Raw genomic sequence first — 26265 nt, forward strand, 5'->3', positions numbered from 1 at the left:
GGGGGTGAGAGGAGGGGAAGGACGGGAGGGAGGACAGAAAAGGCGAGATTGTCGGCAAACTTGCCTGTTGACCTCTCTCTCCAAGAAAAAGTGGGGCTCTTACACCTGCGGAGGCAGCCGTGGGGCGTTAGCAACCAACTCTGAGTGTGGAGGTTCCATGGTTACTGACGGGCCGGGGCCGGCTGCGTTCCCGGGTGAGGGGGGCGTGCGTCTGCGCGTAAAGCCAGGGGCGCCCGGGCGGGCGGGCGGGGGCGGGGCGGCCCTGGGGCGGCCGAGTCCGCCTGCGCGCGTGGGACGCGGCGGGCGCGCTAGCCAGCAGAGCCGGGGCGCTGGCGGCGGCAGCGAGCGAGCGGCGGGCGTAGGCTCTGCGGAACTGGCGGCGCGATGGGACACCTGTGGCTCTGGCGGACGTGGGCCCTCTGGGGGCTGCTCCTGTGCGTCGCAGACCCCCGCACAGGTAACCCAGTTGGGACGCCAGGGAGGCAAGCCGGAGAGGTCCCTGTAGACACAACCCCCGCTGCCGGGGTCGCGGGAGAGGCTGCACCGTCTGTCACTGGCCCTGGGACGAGGCTGAGCGTGCGGCTGCATGGAGATCCTGGGGACTAGGTTAAGCTCTTGCCGCGAGGGTTGCTGCTTGTATTATGGAACCTCACCCCCTCCATCCCTGGTCACTCAGTTGAAAAAGAGACGGAAATTTGGCTGGGGCTTGGGGACGCAACCCAACTCCTCCCTTTTCTCACTCTTCTTGGGTCCCTTCCCCTTTGAAGGGAGGACAGGGTCTCCCAGTAAGATAGGAATGGGTCTTTGTGGCGGGTGTCAGTCATTTCCAAGGGCAGCTGCCCAGGGCCTTCAAAGTAATACCCAAGAGAGGGCTGGGAAGAGACTGATAAGATAAGAAATTGGAGTTGTCCGTGGAGATAACGGGGAGGATGAACCTGAGATAGGTGTGGAACCGCGCTTCTACGAGATAGGATCCAGCTCCCTCGCTGGAGTTTCCTACTCTTGGCTGTGGGCTGCTCGAAGTTACAAATGTGCCTGCAGCATGAGCAGCCTTGGAGCTCTTGCCAAAGACAGACCCACAGCGCAGAGTCATTGGGTCTGGGGGGTAGTCATCTTTATGCTGGAGAGCTTTTGCTATTGTAGGTGAAGTCCACACTAAACTTTTCTCAGGCAGGAATGAACTCAATCATAATTTCTTTACCTTTTTCTCATTCATCCGTTTCAAACAATTTAGGTGGCTTTTCTTTGTGTTCCCACTTAAATTTTTCCACCTATCCTGAGAATTTGTTACTGGATCTAATAATTACCAGATCTGTACAGTTTAAGCAGAAAATAAATCCTTTTAGCCATGATGTAACTTTGAGTTATTTTGAAGCATTAATTTCAGTTCACCAAAGAAGCTGCTCACTCACCCCTGTTTGCAGAGGCGCCTCTTTGTCTAGAAGTCTAGAGGTCTGTCTTTCCCGTAGTTGGTCCAGTCTAGCTAATTCATGTTTGCTCTCCCAGATGCAGCAGGAACACCCTTCTTTCAAGAAGCAGTGTGGATGAAATGCCCCTTCTTAGTCACGTGGCCCCTGTGCTCTCTTCTGTCACTCTGGGCTCCCTAAGCTGAGCTTTTGGAAAGTTGGGACTGTCACAGATTTTTAAATGCCCAGGAACCTAACACTGTTTGTTGAATGAATTAGTGACCTTTACATTAAGAACTCACTGTCATCAGAAGGCTAAAAAGTTCCCAGAACTGATCTTCCCTGAAGTCTTACTCTGTCACAGAAAACAATTACTTCTTAAAACACAACATTCCTTTTTTGTACCTAGACTATTCTTTCAATTTACCTGGCTTTGCATTTCTTATGGGCTTTGATAATGACCTATTTCTCCACAGAGCTATTTCTCCAGCGCTGTCTGCTGCTGTGTGGGCTGATAGCTGTAGTTACGGAACTGCAGCTAGCAGAGCACTACATGAAATTAAGGGTCTAATAAATGTTTTATAATATGATAGGTAAGAATAATGAAAATGATCATGTATTATTCCTCTTCTTTGTAGCATGTAAGACAGTGCTTTGCATAAAGCCAATGAGTATTAACTAAGTTAATGACTGAACTCCCTGTCAAGTCACTGGTTAGTAATAGAACCAAAATAAAACCTAGGTGTATTTACTTTCTGTCCTATAATCTCCATGATGTTTTTCTTACACCATTGTAATTTGTGGTACAAAATTTGGTGCTTGAAATGAAGTACTTGATGCTTTTACTTCTATTGTACTCTAATATCTTTCAGATGGCTCTAAAATAATTCCCAAAGTCACAGAAATAATACCTAAATATGGCAGCATAAATGGAGCAACAAGGCTGACTATCAAAGGAGAAGGTATTGTTGCCTTTGTTTTTTTCATCAGGGTTGAGGTATTTCAAAGGCTGTTTTACATTTAGAGATTTACCTTTTTTTTAAATCCACTAGAGTTGCTTCTCCATTTGGCCAGAGTAGTGAAACTCTATCCTCTTTGACACCTAACAAAACCCCTGAAAGTCTCTATCAACCTGACCGTCTGAATTTGTATCATAATTACTTGCTGAACTCCAAGGTCTGGAATATAATGATTGAATTGAAAGAAACATCTTTAACCCAACTCTGCAGTTACTTACTTTGTTCTTCATGGGTCTAATAACATTTATCTTTATATTAAATATAACATTTTGGGGGGTTCTGGGAGTAGGATGTTAGTAGGAGGGTATGATAGAGAAATAGAATGGTAATGAATGGAGAAAGACAACTGAAAGCAAAGCTTTGGATCCCTTCTTCTGCCACCCAATCCTTATCATATGCTTCATCAAAACATGGGTTATGTATAACTCTCCTTCCCTCATCTTGGGATGAAAACAAAGTAGGCAATTAGGGAATATATTTAATAAGCAACTGTTCCTAGGATTAAATAGAAATATGTGGTTCTTTTAGCCATTAGGCCTTTACGATCTAAATGATAGTAGTATTCAGATGCTTACAAATTTTTGAAGGATGGGAAAGAAAAATTTTTTAAGAATATTAATAAAAACTATTATTTAGTCTTTAAAATAAGAAGAACAGTGAGAAGTTTTTGGAATCAGAAAATTGACAAAGCAAGATATTTAATAATTCTGTTGTATGTATTGAAATGTCTTTCAATACTTCTAAGTAAAATTTCTGTAGAATTTAATCTCAATGATATACTTGAAATGGTTTGTGCCTCTAAATTGTGAACAATATGTTTTGGATTAAAGTGTGTTTTTGTTTTTTTAGACTTAGACACTTGGAGACAATGTGTTTGTTAAAGACTTTTTAAAATGTCTTTATCCATAGCTCCCTTATATTGTATATTGCTGTTAAAATTTGGTTAGATAGTGTGTTTGAAAGCTATTGGGTTTCTAACAGAGATTTAAATGCCATGAGAGAAATGTCCAAAACAAACAAACAAACAAAAAAACAATAAAATTGCTCAGCTATTTCCTTCTGCCTCAAGACCTGCACTTTTTCTGATCCAGGAACCATGGCTTGAGTTTAGGTACATAAACTCAGAGCATCCCTAGTTAGAAATAGGAAAAAACAAAACAAACCATTCCATTCTTAAGGCATTTTGGAAGAACATCCTTATTAACCTAGCTATAATCTTTGCTCTTTGGTAGACTTTCTGAGGCTCAGGAGTAATCCTCTTACTTAGGAAGCACAAAGTGTCACAGTGAATTTCTAGTTTTCCCATCAGTTTGTATTTCTGGATGCTTTTGGCAAAGAATTATAGAATAGTTAAATCCTATTTGAATTGCAGGTACCTGCACCCCGCCCTGATGTGTCTTCCCTCTCCTTGCTTTAACCACACACTGTAGGGACTGAAATTGTGATACCTTATGTCTTTCTAAGAGGCTGAGTCTAAATACTGTTTGGGGGGCCCATGATATATACAGAATGTGTGTAAAGTAATGATAATGAATTTACAAAACACACCAGACCTCCAAAGCTACATGAATGTGGTACTTGAACAAAGTTTATTTGGAGGAACTACATTCACATCATCCATCAGTGCTGTGTCTGACCCATACTCCATGTTTAGAATTGAATACAGAGATAATTTATTAATCACAGAAGAACACTTTCTAAATGGAATTGTAAATGCTAGATCACCTAAATGTTGGTCCCCTATGACTTTAAAATTTTTTATTTTTGTAAAGGCCACGATGAAAATGTAAAATAAATATTTGACTTGAGTTCTCTGAAATTCCACCCTCTGAAAGATCTATTGTTAATGTTTTTGTGTATTCAAATGACTTTTGTCTATTTTCACACCTAATGAAACTTTACAGGGCAAAAATTTGCTACTGCATTACTTTGTTCTAAAGGCTATCTTCAGGAGCCAAAGGTAAAATTTTACAATTATGTAAATATTATGTATTATGTATAATTTTACAATTATGCTGCCCAAGTAAAAGCGTTTTGAGGGCTTCCCTGGTGGCGCAGTGGTTGAGAGTCCGCCTGCCGATGCAGGGGACACGGGTTCGTGCCCCAGTCCGGGAAGATCCCACATGCCGCAGAGCGGCTGGGCCCGTGAGCCATGGCCGCTGAGCCTGCGCGTCCGGAGCCTGTGCTCCGCAACGGGAGAGGCCACAGCAGTGAGGGGCCCACGTACCGTAAAAACAAAAAAAAAGCGTTTTGAGCAGTGGCATGACCATGGAAATCATTGTATTTCCTTCTAAGATGACTGATTGGATGAGGAGTGTTATCATTTTGATAAGTTCTGGAGTGTTTCTAACTTTATTGTGTTTATTACTTTATATTCATACCTTGTATTTCTCAATTGTCTTCTTTGATATTTATCTTTGTTAAAAAAAATCTGTGAGCCGGAAGGAATAACTTTTTACTTTTGGTTCTTTTTTTTCTAGCTATTTCCCTATTACAATGTCTAGCACATATATTGTTGTTTAACTGAAGTGGTGAGTTATGTAATTTTTACAATATTATGGAAAGCATATAGACTTTAGTCGGGTCCGACTGGCTTTCAGCTCCAACTTTGCCACTCCCACTAGGGGACTGGGACAAGTTTCTTCTCTAAGCCTCAGCTTCCTCATCCGTGAAATGGGATATTAATTCCTACCTGTTGGGTCTATTATGAATATTGAAAAGGATGATGTATCCAAGGCACCTATACATAATATCTGCTCCATAATTTAGAGCTATTTTATATTTATTATTCTTTTGCATTTATCTTATACAGATGGTTTCATTCTTTAGAAGTTACGCTCCGTCACACTGCACCATCTTTTCCCATTGTTTTGAATGTTATAGCTTTTAAGTAGGTTTATACACTCTCAACCCTGCTTTTTTTTTTTTTTTTTTTTTTAACCAGAGAAACCCAAAACAGCCTGCATTGTACATGGCAACTGCTGGCTTTGACAACACATGCATTTTTCGTGATAGCAGCACAGGCTGCTATCAGGAGACCCAGGTTTGGGTGCCTGGCAAATTCTGTCTGCAGTTTTTCTGCAAAAGGAAAAAAATACATCAACATGTCAGGAATTTCCATCTGAAGCCTCGACCTTTTCTGTTTCCAGGGTACACCCATCCCTTCCTGTAATCTTTGTGCTTTGGAGTACTTCCAGAGTTATCTTCTTTATACCCAATTATTTATTTAGAATTATACTTTTAAATTAAAATTATTTTTTTAAAGGTGATTCCTTTCTATTGCTTTTTAACTCTTTGGAGCTAGCTGCAAAATTAGAAATACTTCTGTAGTTTTTTTTTTTTTCACTAAAATTTATAATGAGAATATTTACAAATCTTATTGATTTGGTTCATATTTTCCTGTATATTTTACTCCCAGGAAATATATATATATATATGACATATATATCACGTATATATGAGACATATATATGTGTGTGTATATATACATACATACACATATAATATTAAAACAATTCCTAAGCTAAAAACAATATATATCATCTTTTGTTGGCATTATTTTTTTTAATTGTTTTTTTCTTAGGAATGCTGAAGAACAGATCTGCTGTTACCATATCACTGATGTGACATATGCCTAATAGGAAAACAAACACATGTATCACTTCCTGAGCCACGCTACAAGTAAAACTTTCTATTCTTTAGTTAGTTGCCAGCAGCCCTTCTGTGTATTCCAAACTCAACGTGAACGCCAAAGATAAGCAGAAATTGGCAAAAGGAAAGAGTGGTTTTACAAATAGCTTGCTTTTCTGTGTTTTCATGTATCTTTTCACAATTCCATTTCAGCAGTAACTGCCTTCCTATATTCAATACAGCAAACTCAATGCAAATATGTTTCACATGTTAAATTGATATGTTTGTACTTTAGCCTATGCTGGATGAGTCCTGTTCGGTTAAGTTTTAAGCTTAGAATAAGAGAGCAGTGTTTATTAAAATCCCTATCTTTTGTTGAGTTTCTGCTTACTTCTTCTATGTATAAAGAATAGGAGAGGAGCTAAGAACATAGGGTCTGGAGGAAGTTACGTTGGATAACTGGAAATAGCTTTGTAATGTACATTTTTAAATATTACTTTTCTCTGAATATCACAGGGGTGCCAAGCTGGCATCTACAACCTGGGTTCGAATCCTGGCCACCCACTTATTTGTTCTGTTATTCTTTAAAAAACGATATTAATACTGACTAATAACTATTTTGTGACTTATTATATAATAAGGATATATATTAATTGAGCTTTTAACCTGTGAGCCAGGTACCATGTTAAGTACTATATATAAATTCTCATTTAGTCTTCCTGATAATTCCTGCTAAGTAGATTATTATGGTCATTTTCCTGGTGAGGAGACTAAGACTGAGAGAGTTTATGTCTAAAACTAATGCTCAAGTTCATACAGCAAGGAATTCACTGGAGCTGGGATTCCAACCCAGGATGTCAGGGTCCAAATGCCCTTTCCTGTACACAACACTGTCACCTAACATGCAGTGTTAACCAGAGCTGTGGCACAGGGCTATGGCATTTGATGAACATTTGGCATAGCGAAGCCCTACTTCCAGTCCTGTGTTAAACCAGGCAGTATTCATGTTGTCTCATAGACCTGTGTAGAACACTGAAAATGTTCAGTAATTTAAAAAGCCACACCACAAACCTTTGGCAACCTCAGTTCAGCCACTTTAACTAGTAAAGGTTAATGTGAGCACGTGTTGTAGTGGTGATTGTTTTGTTGAAACATACTTGAAAACTACTGACAATTTAAGGTAAATACCTAATATTTATTTTTTTCTAACATTAATAATATAAATACTTAGGATTTAGAGTTTAGTGTACCTCTCTGGGTTAACCTTTTTTTCCTGCTGATTTTATTATTGTACTGTGGGACAATGTGATCTGTAGCTAATTAAGTTATGACAGTTACATAGCTTATACATTTACACTAATGACATGGATGCAGATCTTTTAGTGTAAAAGAAAATGTTTCATAATTTCAAAAATATTTTAGTCATCAATATGGCTATATTGGTTTCTTAATCTTTAGAATTTGTGATATTCAGAGAAAAATAGTATGTAAAAATGCACATATTTTTAGAACTCAGAATTTAGGGATTTTAGATTTTGAAGTAATCTGGGCAAAACATGTTTATTTACTAATTTGACTTTATTCAAAAAATATGTTATAACCTAGACAACTTTGTAGATTCACTGTGCATACTAGAATAGTATTAAGTACCTTATTAACATTTTTATTAGAATACTTAATTTTAGGATTTAATCAATAGAACATTATCCGATTATCTTACTCATAGGTTTTATTTCTTGGGTTTATTTCATAATTGAATGTGGTTTCAGCAATATAAAATACTTTAAAAATTATTTTATTGAAGTATAGCTGATTTACAATGTTGTGTTAATTTCTGCTGTGCAGTAGAGTGATGCAGTTATACATATATATGTATATATACATTGTTTTTCATATTCTTTTCCATTATGGTTTATCACAGCATATTGAATATAGTTCCCTGTGCTGTATGGTAGGACTTTGTTGTTAAAATACTTTTATGTGGCTAAAAATAATTGATGTTTACTTCCAAATCTAGTTTGAATTTTCATATATTTATAGTAAGATTAAAATAATCTTCTGCTCTGTTTCACATCATCCATTTCTCAGTTTCTGTTGGATCATACCCATCAGCATGCAAACATACTATTTCACCCACCTGAAAAAAAGCAAAAGCAAAATCATCAACTGTCCCCTTGGTCCACACCGCCCCCTTCAGCTACCCCATTTCTCTGCTTCCCTTTACAGTAAAACTCTTTTAAAGGTTACCAGTATTGGTACTCTTTACTTATTTTCCTCTATCTTCTCTTGAACCCATGCCAAGCAGTCATTTATACATTGCTCACTGAAACAGCATCTTCACCCCTGCCCCCAGTCTATTCTCACCCTGCCCCATTCTATTTTGGGAGCGGCAGCTTGTGAATCTTGAAAAGTATAAGTTAGATAATACCACTTCTCTGTTTTAAAGCCTCCAATGTTTCCACACTCATAAAGACAATCTAAATGCCTCCATTTCTAATCTCATCTCCTACTGTTTCTCCTGACTCATACTAATGCAACCACACTTGTTAAATCTTGAATCCACAAACATGCTCCCACCACAGGGACTTGGAACACCCTGTTCTAACTAAAATGTATTTCCCATAGATATTCTCATGGCTTACTCCTTCTGAAAAGCTTCCGTGACCATCTATGACAAGCGCCTTCTTGGCATCACCTCTGATATCATAAATGTTGCAAAGTATTCCCTGGGCTTTTAATTTACTTTCAATGTCAGCCTCCCTGGTAGGCAGAGCTGTGAGTAGTATACATCGTCAGTAACTTTATAAGGAGGAAAAGGTGGTCCAAGGTAAAGATATACATCAGCTCCTGGGCTGCGGCAGATGACTTGACTAGTACAAGATTGGAAAATCAGAAGTAAGAAAGTCTTGGAAAGAGACTGGTGAATGTGCTCACGATAGCATGCAAGTCTATAGGTCTCAAGTTAATTTCCACAAGAGAGTATCCCCAGCAGAGGAAATGGAACAACTAGGTCGATTGGATGACTTGTTCAGGAGCTTCTCTCCTTGGCCACCTGAGTGCTTGTGCAATGGGCCTCTGAACAGAGGGCCATTGGTGAAGGCTGTGCATGGACCAACACCAGGGACTCCCTTTTACCAACACTAAGCTACCTACCGCTGTTGCTGAATACCTCTTCTGTCAGTAGCAGAGACCAATACTGACTCTCAATGGGGACTGTCCCTCAAGAAGTACACCCAGCCACTCAGTGACAAGTCGACTGCATCACTCTCCTTCCCTCATTGACAAGCAGAGATTCACTGTTTCTGGAACTGACACCTATTCCAGATATGGGTTTTGCCTTCTCTTTCCACCATGCCTCTGCCAGCCTCATCTCCTGAGAGCATACAGAGTCTGAATTACTGCCATGAGATGCCATAAAACGCGGCCTCAGAACAAGGAACATATTTTATAGTGAAAAAGTAGTGATAATGGACACATGACCATGAACCCTGCATCACCCTGAAACATGTGGCCTAATAGAATGATGGAACAGCCTACAAAAGGCAAGACTAAGAACCCAGCTTGGGAACAACATCCTGTGGAGTGGGACGCTGTGCTCCATCGTGTGCCACATGCACTGAGCCAATGGCAGATCCACACTGTTGTCTCCCAACAGATAGAATACATGGAGCTGGGAGTGAAGGGTTATTCCCTGTCATTGTCACTCCCAGTGATCCAAAAATTGAATCTGTGCTTTCTGTCCTTGCAATTTTAGGTTCTGCTGGATTCTGGGTCTGAGTTTCCAGATAGAGGATGCTTCTGCCAGGGGTCCCAATATGGGTTCCACTGAACTGAAACTACCACTACTAACCGATCAGTTTGAATTGAGCAAACATAAGTAGTAGACTGGTAGAGATTGTCCATTCTGATGATTGTGAAGAGGGAGGGTTGCTTTCACCTAATGCAGTTAAGGAGAAGTATGTCTGGAATTCACGGTATTCCTGGAGCATCTCTTGGCTTCCATGTGCAGTGATAACTGAATAGGCATAGGTGGCAACCACAACCAAACACGGGCAAGGCAACTTTGGGCTCAGATCCTCAGGACAAAGGTTAGCATCACTCCATTAGCTGAAGCGCTGGCTAATGGTTAGGGAAATTACAATGGGTGATAGAGAGGGGACATGCATATTAATTATAGCCTCAGGACCAGTTGTATTACTGTGGCCTGTTGCATGTCCCACTAACCCTCTTGTATGAAATCTTTAGCAGAACTCTTAGGTGGCCACTGCCTTGTAGACCTGACAATGGCTTGTACTTAAAAGTAGGGCCTGAGCATATCTGTATGGTACAAGGAATCAACTGTGTCAGATGCCTTTCTTACTCAGCCTCACATCCTGGTTCCCGCCTCTTATTCTAGCCACAGAAGTGGCAAAAAGTTGCCCATGTACTTTGACTCCATCTGTGCTTCCAGCTCTAGCCTCCAGGTCCCACAGCATGTCTTTGTCCCAGGGCTTCTTTGATGCAGTGACTTGGGACGTTGGAACCCAGATGGCATATACCTATGTGCAGCCTGAAAGTGCAGGAAAAGCCATTTCCCCCACGGGGAGCTGTCAGCTAATGGGACAGGATTTGATGAATAAATGCTTCTTCCCATTGATTCTTTGCTTCTGAGAGGCAGTCTATATTTTCCTTAAAAGTCTTTTCCAGCAAGATTGAACCCCAGCTGTTTTCAGTGGTGTCCAGGTTTTCTTCTTCAGGTTTTCTTCTTTCTTGTCCCTAAGGGATCACCACCCAAATAAACTATCTACTTGCAAGTCCTTACCTCACATTTTGCTTTATAGGTACTCAAGGTAAGGACCCCATGTCTTATAAAATCGTATTCCCTTTGTCTCCTCTTTCTATGCCCTTTAGCCTGCTGTTTTCATAGTAGTTATCTCCACTAGACATAGCATCTGGTGGTATATATTTGTATATTGTCTGTTTCTCCACCCCCCCCACCCTATTACTGGGATATAAGCCATTTGATTACAATGCACTTAACAACCTGACAAATAATAGGTTTTCAAGCATTGCTTTTATGAATAAATTAATTAAAGGCTAATTTTCATGTTTCCAAAGAGGATTACAATCATAGAGGTGAATATGAAATAGATTAATTGCTGACATCAGTACTATTTCTTATTATTTATTCAGTGATTCAATACGAAATAAGTGTTGGATCTTTGAAAACAGAGTTCCATTAATAATAATTGAGTGCTTTCGTTCTTCCAGGTTTTGCTCAAGCAAACCAGTTTAACTATGGAGTTGATAATGCTGAGTTGGGAAACAGTGTGCAATTAGTTTCTTCTTTCCGATCAATTTCTTGTGATGTAGAAAAAGATTCAAGTCATTCAACTCAAATTACATGCTATACTAGGTATGTGTTAAAGTATCTTTAATAAAATCATTTTCATCATATCAGAACCACAGTTATGCATATTAGTATTATAATAGTTTTATCACTCTGGCTATTACAATAATGTTTTTCTGATTATCAGCTATTTTTTTTCAACTATTATTTTTGATTTCATGATGTTTAGACTATTTTATACCTTTATTATATTCAGTTATAATACTCTTTCCATATATTGGCATGATCAAAATATATTCTAGGGCTTCCCTGGTGGCGCAGTGGTTGAGAATCCGCCTGCCGATGCAGGGGACACGGGTTCGTGCCCCGGTTGGGGAAGATTCCACATGCCGCGGAGCGGCTGGGCCCGTGAGCCATGGCTGCTGAGCCTCTGCGTCCGGAGCCTCTGCTCCGCAACGGGAGAGGCCACAGCAGTGAGAGGCCCGCATACGGCAAAAAAAAAAAAAAAATACTATATCCTTTCCCAGGTTATTAGAGCTACTATCATTATTGATCTTTTTTAGAAGATAAATGGCCACTATTAAATTGTGATGATGCTCTTCAAAATATCAAAATTATGCCTTCCTGTCCAGTTTGATTAATTTTGTTCAGAATCTTGACATAGTCATTAAGATTAAAGATGATCATTTTGTAGATTGACATTTCAAGTTCTTTACTATCAGCTCAAATTGATGTTTGTTATTAGCAACTTAGGAGAAAAAAATTAATCATTGTAAATGGCAACTTTCAATACTGAGACAGGTAGCCCATATTTCAGAGGATTCCATCTACATTAGGGTGTTTTTCAGCTTACTTAGGGAGAAACATTATTAAAACTTTTTAAAAAGTAAAGCATAAAATAATTGTACCGAGATGATATGTTACTATTTTAAATGATTATTATTACACTTGTTTTCCTTTTCAGTAAGCACCAATGCATTAGTCAGAATAAGCATTAGCCTGAGGTCTATGATGTTAGAATTTGCAGTACAGAGTTCAGGATGGAGATCATCTTTCCATAATATAAAATTGAATTTAATTGTACAACAATTAGAATTTCAGATACTTTTGTTCAAAAATGACATGTACATTAATGCTATACATTAAATAACAGAGTTTTTCATTCCTTATGTGTTCTTCATTTGCTTTCCAGAGCAATGCCAGAAGATTCCTACACTATTAGAGTCAGTGTGGATGGGGTTCCTATTGCAGAAAATAATATCTGCAAAGGTCACATCAACAGCTGGGCCTGCAGCTTCAATGTACGTGGCATCTCCTCTCTAACTTACGTATAATTGATCGTACGCTTTCTTTCTTGTGGAACTGGGTTTTTATTTTTTAATTTTACAGATTGTTATCTATTTCCACATTAAATAATTTACTAGCATGTAGCTAAGTTTAATTTCACCCACTGTTAATTATCTTCTATAGTAATGGAAGCTCTTTTATCATTTCGTGTTTACCTTTTTAAGTTAATTTTATTAATGAATTAAACTTGTATACTTCCAAACTATTTTCTTGTTCATACTATTTTTTCTCTTTCTCCATTTCTGCTCTTAGTTTGATTTTCCTTTTTCTGTTTTCATCAGACTCACCTTCATTTTAAATAGAGACATAACTCTCTTCCCTTTCTTTGTACTTTCTAATGCAATGAGATAAGGTGTGACTGCATACAGCACAGAGCCATTCAAAATTTAGTTACCCTAAATATAGGTGTTCACTATAATAAATTTTCTTCTAAGGACCATCACATATATTTAAAAAAATTGTATTTATGCTTTAAGTTGTCAATTACCATGTGCTGTAACGTTCCAATGTAAGATGAAATGCTGAGGAAATTAGTTATGACTTCTGTCCTCAAGAAACGTCTACAGTTCCCAAATATATTGCCAAATATGAATCCCAAATATCTCTGGCTCCCTTCTCTCTCCTTAAATGTGGAGCCATCTTTTGTTTCCTAGAATAAAATGCCAAAATGGCTCCAAAGCAACCTAAATTCAACAAATCTCAAACTGGACTTCTCGTATTCCTCCTTAACCCTACTTTTTGTCTGGTATTTCTCACACATCTCAAGCTAGAAACCTGTTACATCCTTGGTTTCTCCCTTTCCTTCATCTTCAGCTCCAAACCATGATGATCCTACCCTGCAAATTAGCTCTAAAGTTCGTCGTCCCCTTATCTTCTTTCCTGACATGGCCTTGGTTTTGATTCTGGCCTTGTCATTTCTCACCCATTATCGCTGTAGCCTGTTGGTCTCTCTGTCCTTCTTCATTACACTGTTCACATGCAACATTCAAGACCATGCACGTTATTATTCCTTTCCCCTGTTCTAAAGAAGAAACATATTATTTCTAATGTATGTACAAATAATGTTTTATATGATTTATTGTGATATTTATAATAATAGGCTTCTTAATTAGAAATATATTTATAGCTATTTCTGAATAAAGTTTAACTATCAATATTCTCTATTTATTGATAATTCTTACAATGGAAGATGAGAATTTAGCACCTATATTCTTACATCTATTAACTTGTACTGTGTAACACAACTCGCAAGCTTAGCTTCAAGCAGCAATAATTTATATTGCTTATGTAGCCATGGATCAGCTGTGTGGTTCTTCTGTTCTGGGCAGAGCTAGACTGATCTCTGTTGGACTTGCTCGTGTGGCTGTGGTCAGCTGCGCATTAGGTAGGAGGCTTTGCTGCTCTCGGCTAGGTGCTTTCACATTTGGGAGGCCTCAGCTGGAACAGCTGAGCTGATTAGGCTTTGTTCTATATAGTGTCTGTACCCTCCAAAAGTAGCCCAGAGTTATTCATATGATGGAGGCAGGGATCCCTCAGGAGAGCAGAAGTATGCAGGGAGCCTTTAGCCCTAGGCTCAGAAATGTCACGCTCCTTGAACCACATTCTAATGGCTGAAACAAGTTCCAAGGCCAGTCCGTATTCAAGCCTCCATCTCTAGATGGGAAGAGCTGCAAAGACATTGCAGGTGAGGATACAGGGAGAGGAAAATTATAGCCATGTTTGAGATAAAACTGCTATCCCTTCCCACCTCCAACACACACAGATATCCTACCACTCCTTCTCTCAATTAGATTTGCCCCAGTTTTGGTTAGATCAATATTCATAACATGATTATGTCTGTATAAGTAATATTCATAGCTGAAACAAGTACTGTACTGTGACTACATTTCTCTCTCATACAGTATTTTGTTTTGCTTGGAGTTAATAACTGGGTTTTTATGTGTGTGTAGATATTTGCCTAGTTTTCTGTGTATCAAACTCTGCACCAGAAATATGACATTTTTTCAATGTATTTAAATCATTAGGTAATTTATCAAATCATCTTTGCCTAAAAGACATCACTCCTGAATTCTTCTGTGCTCCTTCTCCAGTCCGGACAGCCTGTTCTCTAGATGTGCTGCACAGCAGTCAATCATCATGGGGTCTCCCTTCACCAGCTTTCTGGGGACTTCCTGCCTCTCTCCCTCATGTCACTACTTGCTCCCTAAATCTTATGTCTTCCTTTTTCTTGATTTACTACTTCCTCATGTTAGTTGAGCAAAGTGTACTTAGAAAATAAACTCCTTCTACTAATAGGTTAAAATAAAGTCCTTCCAATACTAAAACTTCCATGCTACTCTCACATTTGGTTGACAGTTTAGTTGGGTATAGAACTCTAGTTTGGAATTTTGAAATCATATCTCCATTGTTTCTTGGTCCTGTGTCTTAAACAACCCATGGTGAAGGATCATCGTTTTAAAAATTTCCAGTCTGTTGTGGCTCAATATTATGTAAAATACAATAAAAATGTCACAGCAATGTCCAGTTGTTTTAAACGTCTCTAAGTGCTTACCCTTACTTTTTGTTCTTATCAGGACGAATAACTTTTGCACACTTTTATTGGGTTGTTTAAAACCCTTTACAAAATTGCATACTTGTAGCATCTAATTCTCATACTATTTTCTGATTTTATCTTTAATACTTTTTATCATTATCCTTGACTGCTGTTATTATTCAGGCTAATTATTCTTAATTTTCAGAACCTTCTCCCTCATTTTCTATTTTCTATAAAATAACTTGCTCTGCCATCTTCATTGATTCTTTTCTTTGTAGATGATGTATTAAATTGAAAATCTGTTTCTAATCTAGCTCCTCAAATAATAATAGTAACTAATATGTTGTTTAATATGCACTCTTCAGTTATTTTTTGCCACAGGTGTAATTTATATGAGTACACTGTGGCTTAGAGAGATTGATTTACACACAACTTGGTAGTTCCTCTAGCTTTTCCCTTACTACCTCTAAAAATGATATTTTGCCCAAAGTCCATTTGACTAGGTATTATATTACTTATTACTTTTACATAGATTCTCCATTAACCATTTTTGAAGTGTGAAAGAATGAGTCTGAAGTCATTCTTAGCCTCAAATTTCAAAAATTTATCTCTTCTTGGAAGTCTGAAAGAAATCTGTCCTTTTACTTTAAGTATCTGGGCATCTTTCTTTTAGGTTATTCCTGAATGAGAATGAGGGGGGGGACAGCTGACATTTAGTGAGAGTCTAATTTGTGTTAGGTTATTTTGCTTATATAATTATTGTATTCATGTAGAGGCCATCTTTTTCGCCACCAGCAACCTTCCTCCTCCAAAAAACTTCAGTTATTCCTTAAAAATACAGCCCATGTTTCTGTCCTCTTCTGTTTTTCTGAGGTACCCTTGTGTTTGTGCAGATGGACTGTTCTTGATCTATTTCTAGCTTGTTTTTCTCCTACATTATTTGTTTTTAGGTGTAGATGTTGATCTGCTTGTATCCCAGTTATTGAGGAAACTTTGTCTTCAGCTCTGCTTTTTGCCTGTTCAGAATTAATTTTGTTTTTCAAATTTCCCTTTTGTGGTAATTATTTCTCATTTTGTCTTTTAAAAAGAAGTTGGCATATGTTTACTTGAATAATAATAGCCAATGTGTCAGGTGGTGTTCTAAGTATATTTTGTATAACTCTAGAAAATTATCGTTAGCTTAGTTACTAAAGCTTACTCTGATGAACTCTTTCCAAGTTTTGCTTCTATGTTTTTGAAAAATGCTTTGTTATTTTTTCTTTATAATCTTAACCCAAAGTAGGCTTTCTTTAATTTTATTCCACCAAATTCTTAAAAGTCTTTACCAGAGAGCCTTATTACTGTGGTTTGACTTACACTGATAACAAAAGGATGATTGAATTTTAAAATTCCAAGTAGAAACACTTTGAAATGAAAGAGGATTTTTAGGGGGTAAGGAAAAGATTTTGAATAATCGGAGTAATATTCTGTACTTTATTTCTCATATATAAAAGGAATATTTTGACAGTCATATTATGGATATTGTTCAAATATAAATAATGTAAGAAGCCGAGATATTTCATAAAACTAGGACCAAAATAGAGATGACTGCTTATCAACAATATTATTTTACAGGCAAAAAGTTTCAGAACCCCAACAATAAGGAGCATCACACCTTTATCTGGAACTCCAGGTCTGTTATATGACAGCTGAAATATCTTTTTTGTTTATAATAGTTAATTAATTTTTAGTACATAAACTTATTATGATACCTAAAAATTTATAAATAGCATTTTCTGATTATAAAACAACTAAAAAAATTTTTTAATGCTTTTTAATAGCTGCATCTGAATCTATTATAATGTATTAGACTTTCTCTCTATTGAGCATAAGTTTGCTTCCAGTGTTTATTATAATAGCTATAGTTATACCAGTTTATAATTCCAACAGGAATATATGAAAATGCCTTTTTCTATAACCTTAACAATTCGAGGTACTCATTTTATTTCAAGAATTTATGTGAAAAATTCTACTCCTATACCTTCTTCTAGGGCGCTGGCCCTGGCTCCACCTGCTCCAAGCCCAGTGGACACTGGGTGCTGGAAGGCAGGAGGCCTTTTCTCCTTTTCTTCTTTTTTTTAAAAAAGAATTTATGTGAAGAATATAGTTGGGTTTTTTTTGAATATTTCCAGTTCTTTGACTTGTGTAATTAATTTTGTATTTATTAACCATTTGTATCTCTTCTTTTTATAAATTATTGGTTCATCTCTCTTTTTAAGGCTAGTCATTTTTTTTCATATTAAGTTGCAAGAATTCTTTACATTTTAAGACTATTAACCATACATACGTCATATAGATGGGAAATATTTTTTGCATTTATTATTTGCTTTTAAAATTTATTAGTGATGTTTCTGTCATTCAGACACTTAATTTTTATTATCTAATCTGTAGATCTTAACCTTTGTTATTTCTCCCTTTATTTTTATGCTGTAGAAGATCCCACCATCCCGATTATACAAATATTATATAAATTTTCACTTATTTTTCAAGAGTTTGTATGGTTTTATTGTTTATATTTAATTTTTATTTCACCTAGAATTTATTTCACTTTTTGGCATAAGGTAGGGATCTTATTTACATTTTTTTCAAATAAATCACCCATGACCCAAGCAATACTTATTGAATAATTCATCCTATCTTCCACGAAACACCTCTTTAAGCTATAAATACTTATAGATATCTCTTTAATACTATAATTATTTGTTCATGGTTTATTGTATTAGAACTTTCAGAGCAATGCTAAACAATAGTAGTGAACACAAGATGTAAGGGTCTGGATACTTGTTTTATTGGGAAAACCTCTAAAGTTTTCATATTAAGTGTATGGGTATATGGATAGATAATCTTACACAGAGCTTTTTCTTTGTTTTGTTTTTAGGTACACTAATAACAATCCAGGGCAGAATCTTCACTGATGTCTATGGAAGTAATATAGCACTAAGCTCAAATGGGAAAAATGTTAGGATTTTAAGGTAAGTTTTCGATGTGGAAACGTATTCTTATAATTCATAAATGAGATATGATATCCCATGAATAATGGGTCCAATGATATTAAAAACCACTACAATGTGATGGGATTAACGAGTGGTTTTCAGCCATATTAGAGGAAGAAAAATAGACTGTTGTCATGATTCATTGACAAAGAAGCAATGGCCAGTATACCTTTCTCTTTTTTTTTTTTATTTTTTTTTATTTTTTTTTTCCTTTCTCTTTTAGTATGACATAATTGCTTATTTTTCTATCATGGATTTTATTTATAGAAGGTACGTGGAAGCAAGTCCAATAGTAATTAAGCTAAAGTCACAGAACTTCATCACTGGAGAATTTTGTTACTTAATCTAACTGCCTCATTTTGTACCTGTTAAACAAAAACCTCGGAAGCCTGGAAGTCCATCACTTAGTCAAGGTCAGGAGGAGAACACAAGTCTCCTAACAGGCAATTTGGCACTTTTTCTACTGCATGTCATGTATGGGACAGTGCTGAAACTAAAAACTGTCAATAGTTTATTAACAGGCTAGGATGTGAATCCTGGTTCCTCCATATACTAACTGTGGACCAGATGGTAACATTGGCTGGTTACCTAACATCAAAAAATACTAGTTTCCACCTTTTGGGTAGGAAACTAACACTGTCACTAGAGTTAGCTTCCTCTAGCATAGGTGGGGTTATCTCAGTCCTGCCTTGAAAGACTGAAAGTCCTGTTCACTTCCTACAGAATCAGTATCATAGCTTTCAAGATGCTTCATGCTTACTGAATACATATGTAAAATGAATAAATGCATAAATAATAACTCAGACAGCACACATACACATACATATGCATATATAATTTTGTAAAACATGCAATTTGAAAGGTTTTACTAAATGAAATAAAGATAATTTATCTGGCATTCTGTGGAGTAGAACTCTCAGTTAAATCACATTTGTATGAATCTATAATATTCTAGAAATATTCATGTTGATCTTATAATAAAAGAACTACTAAAATAGAGAAACAAATATTTAACTTTTCATATGGACAGTTTAGTATAACTAAAGATTTTGTGTATTTCCATATAGTTGAGTGTTATGAATGTCTTTTTTAAAAATTGAAGTATAGTTGATTTATGTGTTAATTTCTGCTATACAGCAAAGGGACTCAGTTATACATATATATACATTCTTTTTTTATATTCTTTTCATTATGGTTTATCCCAGGACATTGAACATAGTTCCCTGTTACACAGTAGGACCTTGTTGTTCATTCATTCTATATGTAGTAGTTTGCATCTACTAACCCCAAACTCCCAGTCCATCCCTTCCCCACACCCCCTAGTGTTATGAATGTCTTATATTCCAATTCTTAATTTGGGTTCTCTAAGTCATCCTTTCCCTAATGATGGCAGAAAATAGAAAGTTTAACTTTCAAAGTGATTCCTTTTCTTTCTCTACTGTAGTTGAAATTTACTTCTGTTTAATACAAAGGAATGGAAAAAAATTATTTCATGAAATCACAGCATCACAGTCAGAAGAGACCTCAGAGGAAGGCTACCCAGCCCCTATACTCTGGTAACCCTGAGATACTATATATAAATAGAAAAAAATTCACACACCTATTAATAGGAGGGACAAAGGTTTTAGAGCTGCATTTATCTCATTTCTACCACATTCATTGTGACACTGGGGCCCTCAAGGCATTTCACTGTGCCTGAATTCTGTTACTAGGAAACAATGGGCCGAGTCCTGGGCAGGACGTCAGGAGACCCAAGTACTCAAGCTGCTTTTGCTTCTCACAAGTCTTGTCAATTTGGCCAAATCTCCAAATTCAGACCGGGTGCAAATGATAGAGGACATACAAATGACTGAAGGACCTAGTGCCTACTAAGGCACTTTTGGTCTAAAAGATCAGATGAGAAAAAAAGTTAAATATATGTATTTAAGGCCAAATAGGTTAGTATTACCATAGAAAGGCAAACCCAGACCACTTTGGGAATTATGGGGTGCGGTTAAGAGCACACATTGGAGTAGGACTGTCTGGGTTTGAATTCCTGCTCTGTCCCTTACTGGCTGCAGGCTTGGGCAAACTACTTAACCTCCCTGCCTCAGTCTCTTCGTCTGTGAAATGGAAGGGTAATAGTTACTAACCCATAAGGTAGTTGCAAGGACTAAATGTGGTAAGTGCCTGTAAATGTTTGCTGCTAAATGTATTATTTAGTTGCAGTGAGGCAAGAAGTTAGAAAGAGAATATGAATTCATAAATCTCTAAAATGGTTACAGTAATTCAGTTTACTTCTTTACAACCTAATGTAATGATCAAATGAAAGAATTTGTGTGTATATTAAAAAGTTCAAAGTTCTCTGCAAATAGAAGTCCCTATTTTTTATAGTTGAGGTTTGTATCTGGCCTTATTTTGAGTATGGGATTTGCTGTCCCAGAAGCTGGGGGTTTGTTCTGATGGTGCAAAGAATGTGATAGCAGTCAGTTACCTGCAAGCCTCCGATCTCCTTGGGTTCTATCAGCCTTAAAGCAATGGGTCGACCTAGTCAGCTGGGGAAACGTGAAGGCAGATTTTCCTCTCAGCTTCTAATCCTTTGCAGCTTCTTGTTCCCATTTCATTGACACTGATGCTGTTAGACATCCTCTTCATCCAGTTACTTTGTGGGACCTCTGCTGTGGGCCTTGTTTAATTCTTATAGTATGAAACTTAACTAGAAAATTATATTTTGTATTTGAATAAATTGAACTTCAGGTGGAAGAGTCCCCATTATCTACATTTTCTATTCCCATAGTATTTATCACTTTCTAACACACCAAATATGTTATTATTATCATGTTTATTGTCATTCTCCCCAAGTTAGAATGTCAGTCCTATAAGGGCAGGGATCTTTGTTCTGTTCACTGATGTGTTCCAGTACCTAGAGCAAAAACTGTAGCATAATAAGTGGTCAATAGATGTTTGTTGAGTGAATGAATGATGGATAATAATAAGTGATTGGGAAAAAAAATATAAGGTAGCAGTAAACTTGGTGGGAGGAGAGGATTTTGAAATAATGTATTAAACACAATTTGATCATTTCCAATAAAATATTTATACAGAGTTTATATTGGAGGAATGCCCTGTGAACTTCTCATACCACAATCTGATAATTTGTAAGTAATTCAAATAATTTTCTTTAGAAAAATAAATAGTAGATACAAACATACTAGATTTAAATAGTAATTTCTAGCAATATTGCATAGCTGAATGCTTTATAACAGTATAGATTGTAATATTTTTATAGTAAATTATCAATCATTTATATAGTTAGATGTAACCTGATATCTACTATCTCCCGTATAGTATGATATGAACTGCTTTTAGATTATTTTGAGAAAGATGTTTTGAGAAATACCTTTATCAAATAATTGTTTCACTTGGTAATGTTTTAAATTCTTTGAAAGGAATATCAATGGGGATAACCAAATTAATTACAAAATATTTAATTTTCAAATGAAGTTTTATTCAAATAACTTCAACCAAGACTGGGAACTATTTTCATTTTACAAAAATTTTTGTTGTAGCAACAGTTTCTATCCTGATATATATTCTGAAATTCGTAAGATGTTTTTAAGGGAAACACAATATTTTAAAACTTTAGTGTCAATATAAACTTTGAAATTAACATATATATTTTGTTAGGTATGGTCTAAAACTAGATCACCCAAATGGAGACGTGGGTTCTATGATTTGTAAGACGACTGGAACTTACATTGGTAAGTGTCAGTCGTCATTCTTCATTGTTCTCAGAAATGCCTATTTCCTTGTTTTGTATTCTCTTAGACCTCTCCTGTGGCCTCATCCCTTTTTTTTAAAATTAGCATTTCCTCTTTACCTTAGCTTCTTTTCAGTGTCATGTAAGCATGTATGAATTACCTTTTTCTAAGGTTGACATTGAAGTAAGCTTCTTCAAGTTTCTTTTTTCTTTTCTTCTGTCATCCAGATGATTCCATTACTAATTTACCTGTAGCTTTACTTTTACTCTGTTTTTTTCTCCTTGCTCTATGTACTTCAAACTCATAAACCTTTTAGTTATTGAATGAGCTTTATTCCTTCTGTCTCAGGACCTTTGCAAACTTCCCATCCTGAGAGTTTCAGATAAAATGTCATGTCTTCAAAAAACCCTGATCCCCAGCCTTACATTCTCAAAGTTCGTTCTCCTTCTGATTGATAGCTTTATCACAGTTTTTAGTTCTCTGTGTCATTGCTTTTGACTGACTGTATCCTCCACTTGGCAGTGTGCTCTTTGAGAAGAGCAAACTGTGTGCTCACCCTGCATCTCTCAACCCGAAGCTGAGTGTCTGACTCAATTAAGTAGCTGTTAAATGAATGAAAGAAAATTGAGGGCAATATGGTTACATATATATTCTTTTCTTCTCCTTCATTCATTATTATATTTTGTCAGGTTTTCCTGGTTATAACCTTGAGATATATTATTTTGTATATCTTAAAGTACTAGGTACTTTAAGATATTTCAGTTTTCATTTCTTTGAGGATTAGTAGACGGTTGCATAATTACAGTGTTAATTTTATATTTCTTTTCTTTGTTTTAAATCAGCTTTATAATACAGAGTTATTGTTCTCCTGTGATTGAGAATTTAATTGATTGCATATATTAATTAATTCCAGGTCATCACAATGTCAGCTTCATCTTGGATAGTGATTATGGAAGGTAGGTCATTTTGTAAATAATAATTTTCATAATTAATTCAACTGGGTAAATAAAATAAAAGTGTACGGGCTTCCCTGGTGGCGCAGTGGTTGAGAGTCCGCCTGCCGATGCAGGGGACGCGGGTTCGTGCCCTGGTCCGGGAGGATCCCACATGCCGCGGAGTGGCTGGGCCCGTGAGCCATGGCCGCTGGGCCTGCGCGTCCGGAGCCTGTGCTCCGCAACGGGAGAGGCCACAACAGTGAGAGGCCCACGTACCGCCAAAAAAAAAAAAAAAAAAAAAAAAAGTGTACATTTACTTTGTGCTATATAGATCCCTAGATTAAAAAATTAATCACTTTCTTCCCCCAAATTAACATTTAAGGGATCTGTAACTCCTGTTCACTCATAATTTGTGCCTCAGACATGGCCTTCCAATTGTTGGGAAATCTAGCATTACCTAAAACAATAACTAAAAAAAATCTTTGATTGTGATATTATAAAGTATTATTTTATGTTTTGTCATCCTTCTTATTTAATTAAAATTGTTTTGATAGCTAAGTAATTAAATTTTGATTTGAACTAATGTAAGAATAAATAAAACCTCATGGTTAATATTACCTGATAATGGTTTTCTCTTAAAGTGTCAGGACAAATAGAGTTTTGAAAGATGGTAGTTATAGCTTTTAATTGTTCATTTTAACACCAATGTTAATAACTTATATTTATGATTTTTAGTAAAACTAGAACTTATTTCCAGATATCCTAATTTCAGTCAGAAAGACCATCACACGCTTACAGAAATATCAGAATATGCAAGTCTCAACACATGTTACAAATGTCATATTATAGATAATAATAATGAACATTTAGTAGCAGGCATGGTGTTAGGCACTTTACATATATATTATCTAGTTTAATACTCCCAAAGAACCTATAAATTGAATGTTATCATCCACCCCATATTGCACACTGGGAAAATGAGGCTTAGGAACATTAAATAATTTGCCCAAGGATATTCAGCTGGTAGGAAGCAGAGCTAGAATGTGAACCCATGCAGTCTGACTCCAGGGCCTAAGCCTTTTATTCCAGTGCTCTGCCATGACTGATGGAGGGTTTCAGTCACAGAACCACATCTCATCAGTATTTAACATCCTGACTCAGGATTCTCTAACATGGTGGGATCACCCCACTCCTGGAGTATTTGCAAATGTGGGGGGGTGGCATTTGTTGGCAGTCCCACTAACTATAGCATGCTGATGGCCTTTTATGGGCAGGACCATGATGTGCCAAACCTAAATGAATTGTTCTTCCCAAAATGTCATAGCATCTTCCACTGGGAAAATGAGCTGGTTGATAGAAATCCAAATAAGTCACAGATTTAGCCATCCAGTCCTAATATGTCAGTAGTAGACCAATGATAAAATAGGTCTATTGATTTCTTTTTTGTCTCTGAAGAGAGACTCAGTGCTTAGAAGTTTGGAAAGAGTGGCAATATTGTAATCAGAGTAGATGTTATTCCTGTTCATTGTTTACAGACTGCAAGAGAAGGGTGAGATTTGGTCCCTGCATGTATGGAAATGCAGTTGAGCCGGTGAAACCAAATGCATTATCACTGTATTTAGGCATGAGCTAGTTCTAGACACCTAGAGGCAATGTGTTTATTACCAAGTTATAAACCTGGGCTGGACACTGTTTTTTTTAAATTGTGGGTCCCAAAGCACAGGGACTGTATTTTCTTTTTAAAAAAAATTTTTAACAGTTTTTTGGGCTGTGCCACGCAGCTTGCAGGATCTTAATTCCACGACCAGGGATTGACCACAGGCCCTGGCAGTGAAAGCACCAAGTCCTAACCACTGGACCACCAGAGAATTCCCACTGGACACTTCATTATAGAATAATATATACTGCTCTAAAGCCGTGAAGAATATTATAATTCAAGATAAGCCAGAGTGGATGATATGTAAACGGTGCTAAGCTTTACCTTTATGATTTACATGGGGCAAATGACACAGTCCCATGACTTAACTGTGATTTGCTGCAAGGACATGGCCTACTTACATATAATTTGATAAGATTAGACAATAGGATTTTATTGAAAATACTAGAAAAATATGTCAGAAGCAACAATTACTCAGTTTTAAATTATTTCATGAACTATATATGGTTCTTTTATGCTCTCAATGTGTGACTTCTTAGTCCTGAGTCTGTATGAAAGGTACTAATTGCCAAATCCATCATATGTCTCTCAGAGAAATAATTACCCAAAAATAGAACATTTGAGTGATCAAGCTTGAATGTGATTAATAAGTATACATAAGTCAATATGTGGCATTAACATGCCCCCAATTTTCAATTTTAAAAAGTCAGAAAATTTGCACATATATAGGTAAAAATATTGCATAAAATTGTTAATTCTGTGATCTTGACTTATAATCATTTTTTTCCTTTTTAAGCCAATGGATTTCCTTTTGTATTAGTGTCTCAGAATTTAAGAAATTGTGTTTCTATATAAAACAATCTTATGAATTTAAGATAACTGTTAAAAATATGACATTTACTACTTAGGAGCCTAGTTTTAAGATTACATGGCATTTAAAAACATTGTCATTTTATAAGTTATAAAATCCATATTTCACAAATTTCAGGAGTATTCCTGAATATCAGATGAACCAATTAGACAGTATTGTGGCACCCATTCTGTATTTCTTTTTTTTTTGAAGTTTAGTTGATTTACAATGTTGTATGCATTCTGTATTTCTTTTAATAACCAACCTTCTCTCTTCTATTACCCCAAGTTCAAACAACAGCTGTTCCAAACTGATAAGGTTTAGATGAGGCTCGCTTAATTGAGAAATGCCTAGTCATTATCAATGAATTAGTGAAAATCACCTCAGTGTCATACCAAATAAATTACATTCAAATTTTATTTCAGGAGGCAATTTTCCCACCAACTTAAAAAGCAGAGTTAATTTTTCAGATGCAGGATCTGACCCCAGACAACATTGTCAGAACTGGCATCATTTCAGATCTTTGAGAAATCAGCTGAAAAGCTTATAACATAAAAATATAAAATCTAGTATGAACTTCTTAAATAACTAATTTAGCATAAAATATTTTCAGGGACTCTTTAGCTTTGCAAATGCAAATTATAATGCCTGTGTTAGACTTATAGGGAGTTAACTCTTGGTCTCCACCACAAGATTTGCATTATCCTTTTAGATTCCAGTTCATTGTGTTATAATTAGGGTGAATGGGTTTAGGTCTTAATATTAGAATTTCTTAACTTTTCTAATT

General features: G+C 36.6%; 1 protein-coding gene across 1 annotated transcript in view; it reads left to right on the plus strand.

Moving 5' to 3' along the window:
• Positions 1 to 384: 384 nt before the first annotated feature.
• PKHD1L1 (PKHD1 like 1) overlaps positions 385 to 26265 on the plus strand; it is a 154707-nt gene continuing 128826 nt past the window's right edge. The window contains exons 1-9 of the mRNA XM_004282958.3: positions 385 to 457; positions 2279 to 2368; positions 11306 to 11450; positions 12577 to 12685; positions 16879 to 16936; positions 18182 to 18275; positions 21380 to 21433; positions 21963 to 22036; positions 22950 to 22992. Of these exons, the coding sequence (XP_004283006.2) occupies positions 385 to 457; positions 2279 to 2368; positions 11306 to 11450; positions 12577 to 12685; positions 16879 to 16936; positions 18182 to 18275; positions 21380 to 21433; positions 21963 to 22036; positions 22950 to 22992 (740 nt within the window). The remainder of the gene's footprint in view (positions 458 to 2278; positions 2369 to 11305; positions 11451 to 12576; positions 12686 to 16878; positions 16937 to 18181; positions 18276 to 21379; positions 21434 to 21962; positions 22037 to 22949; positions 22993 to 26265) is intronic.

This window comes from Orcinus orca, chromosome 17, assembly GCF_937001465.1.
Source record: "Orcinus orca chromosome 17, mOrcOrc1.1, whole genome shotgun sequence".
In the NCBI taxonomy this organism is placed as follows: domain Eukaryota; kingdom Metazoa; phylum Chordata; class Mammalia; order Artiodactyla; family Delphinidae; genus Orcinus; species Orcinus orca.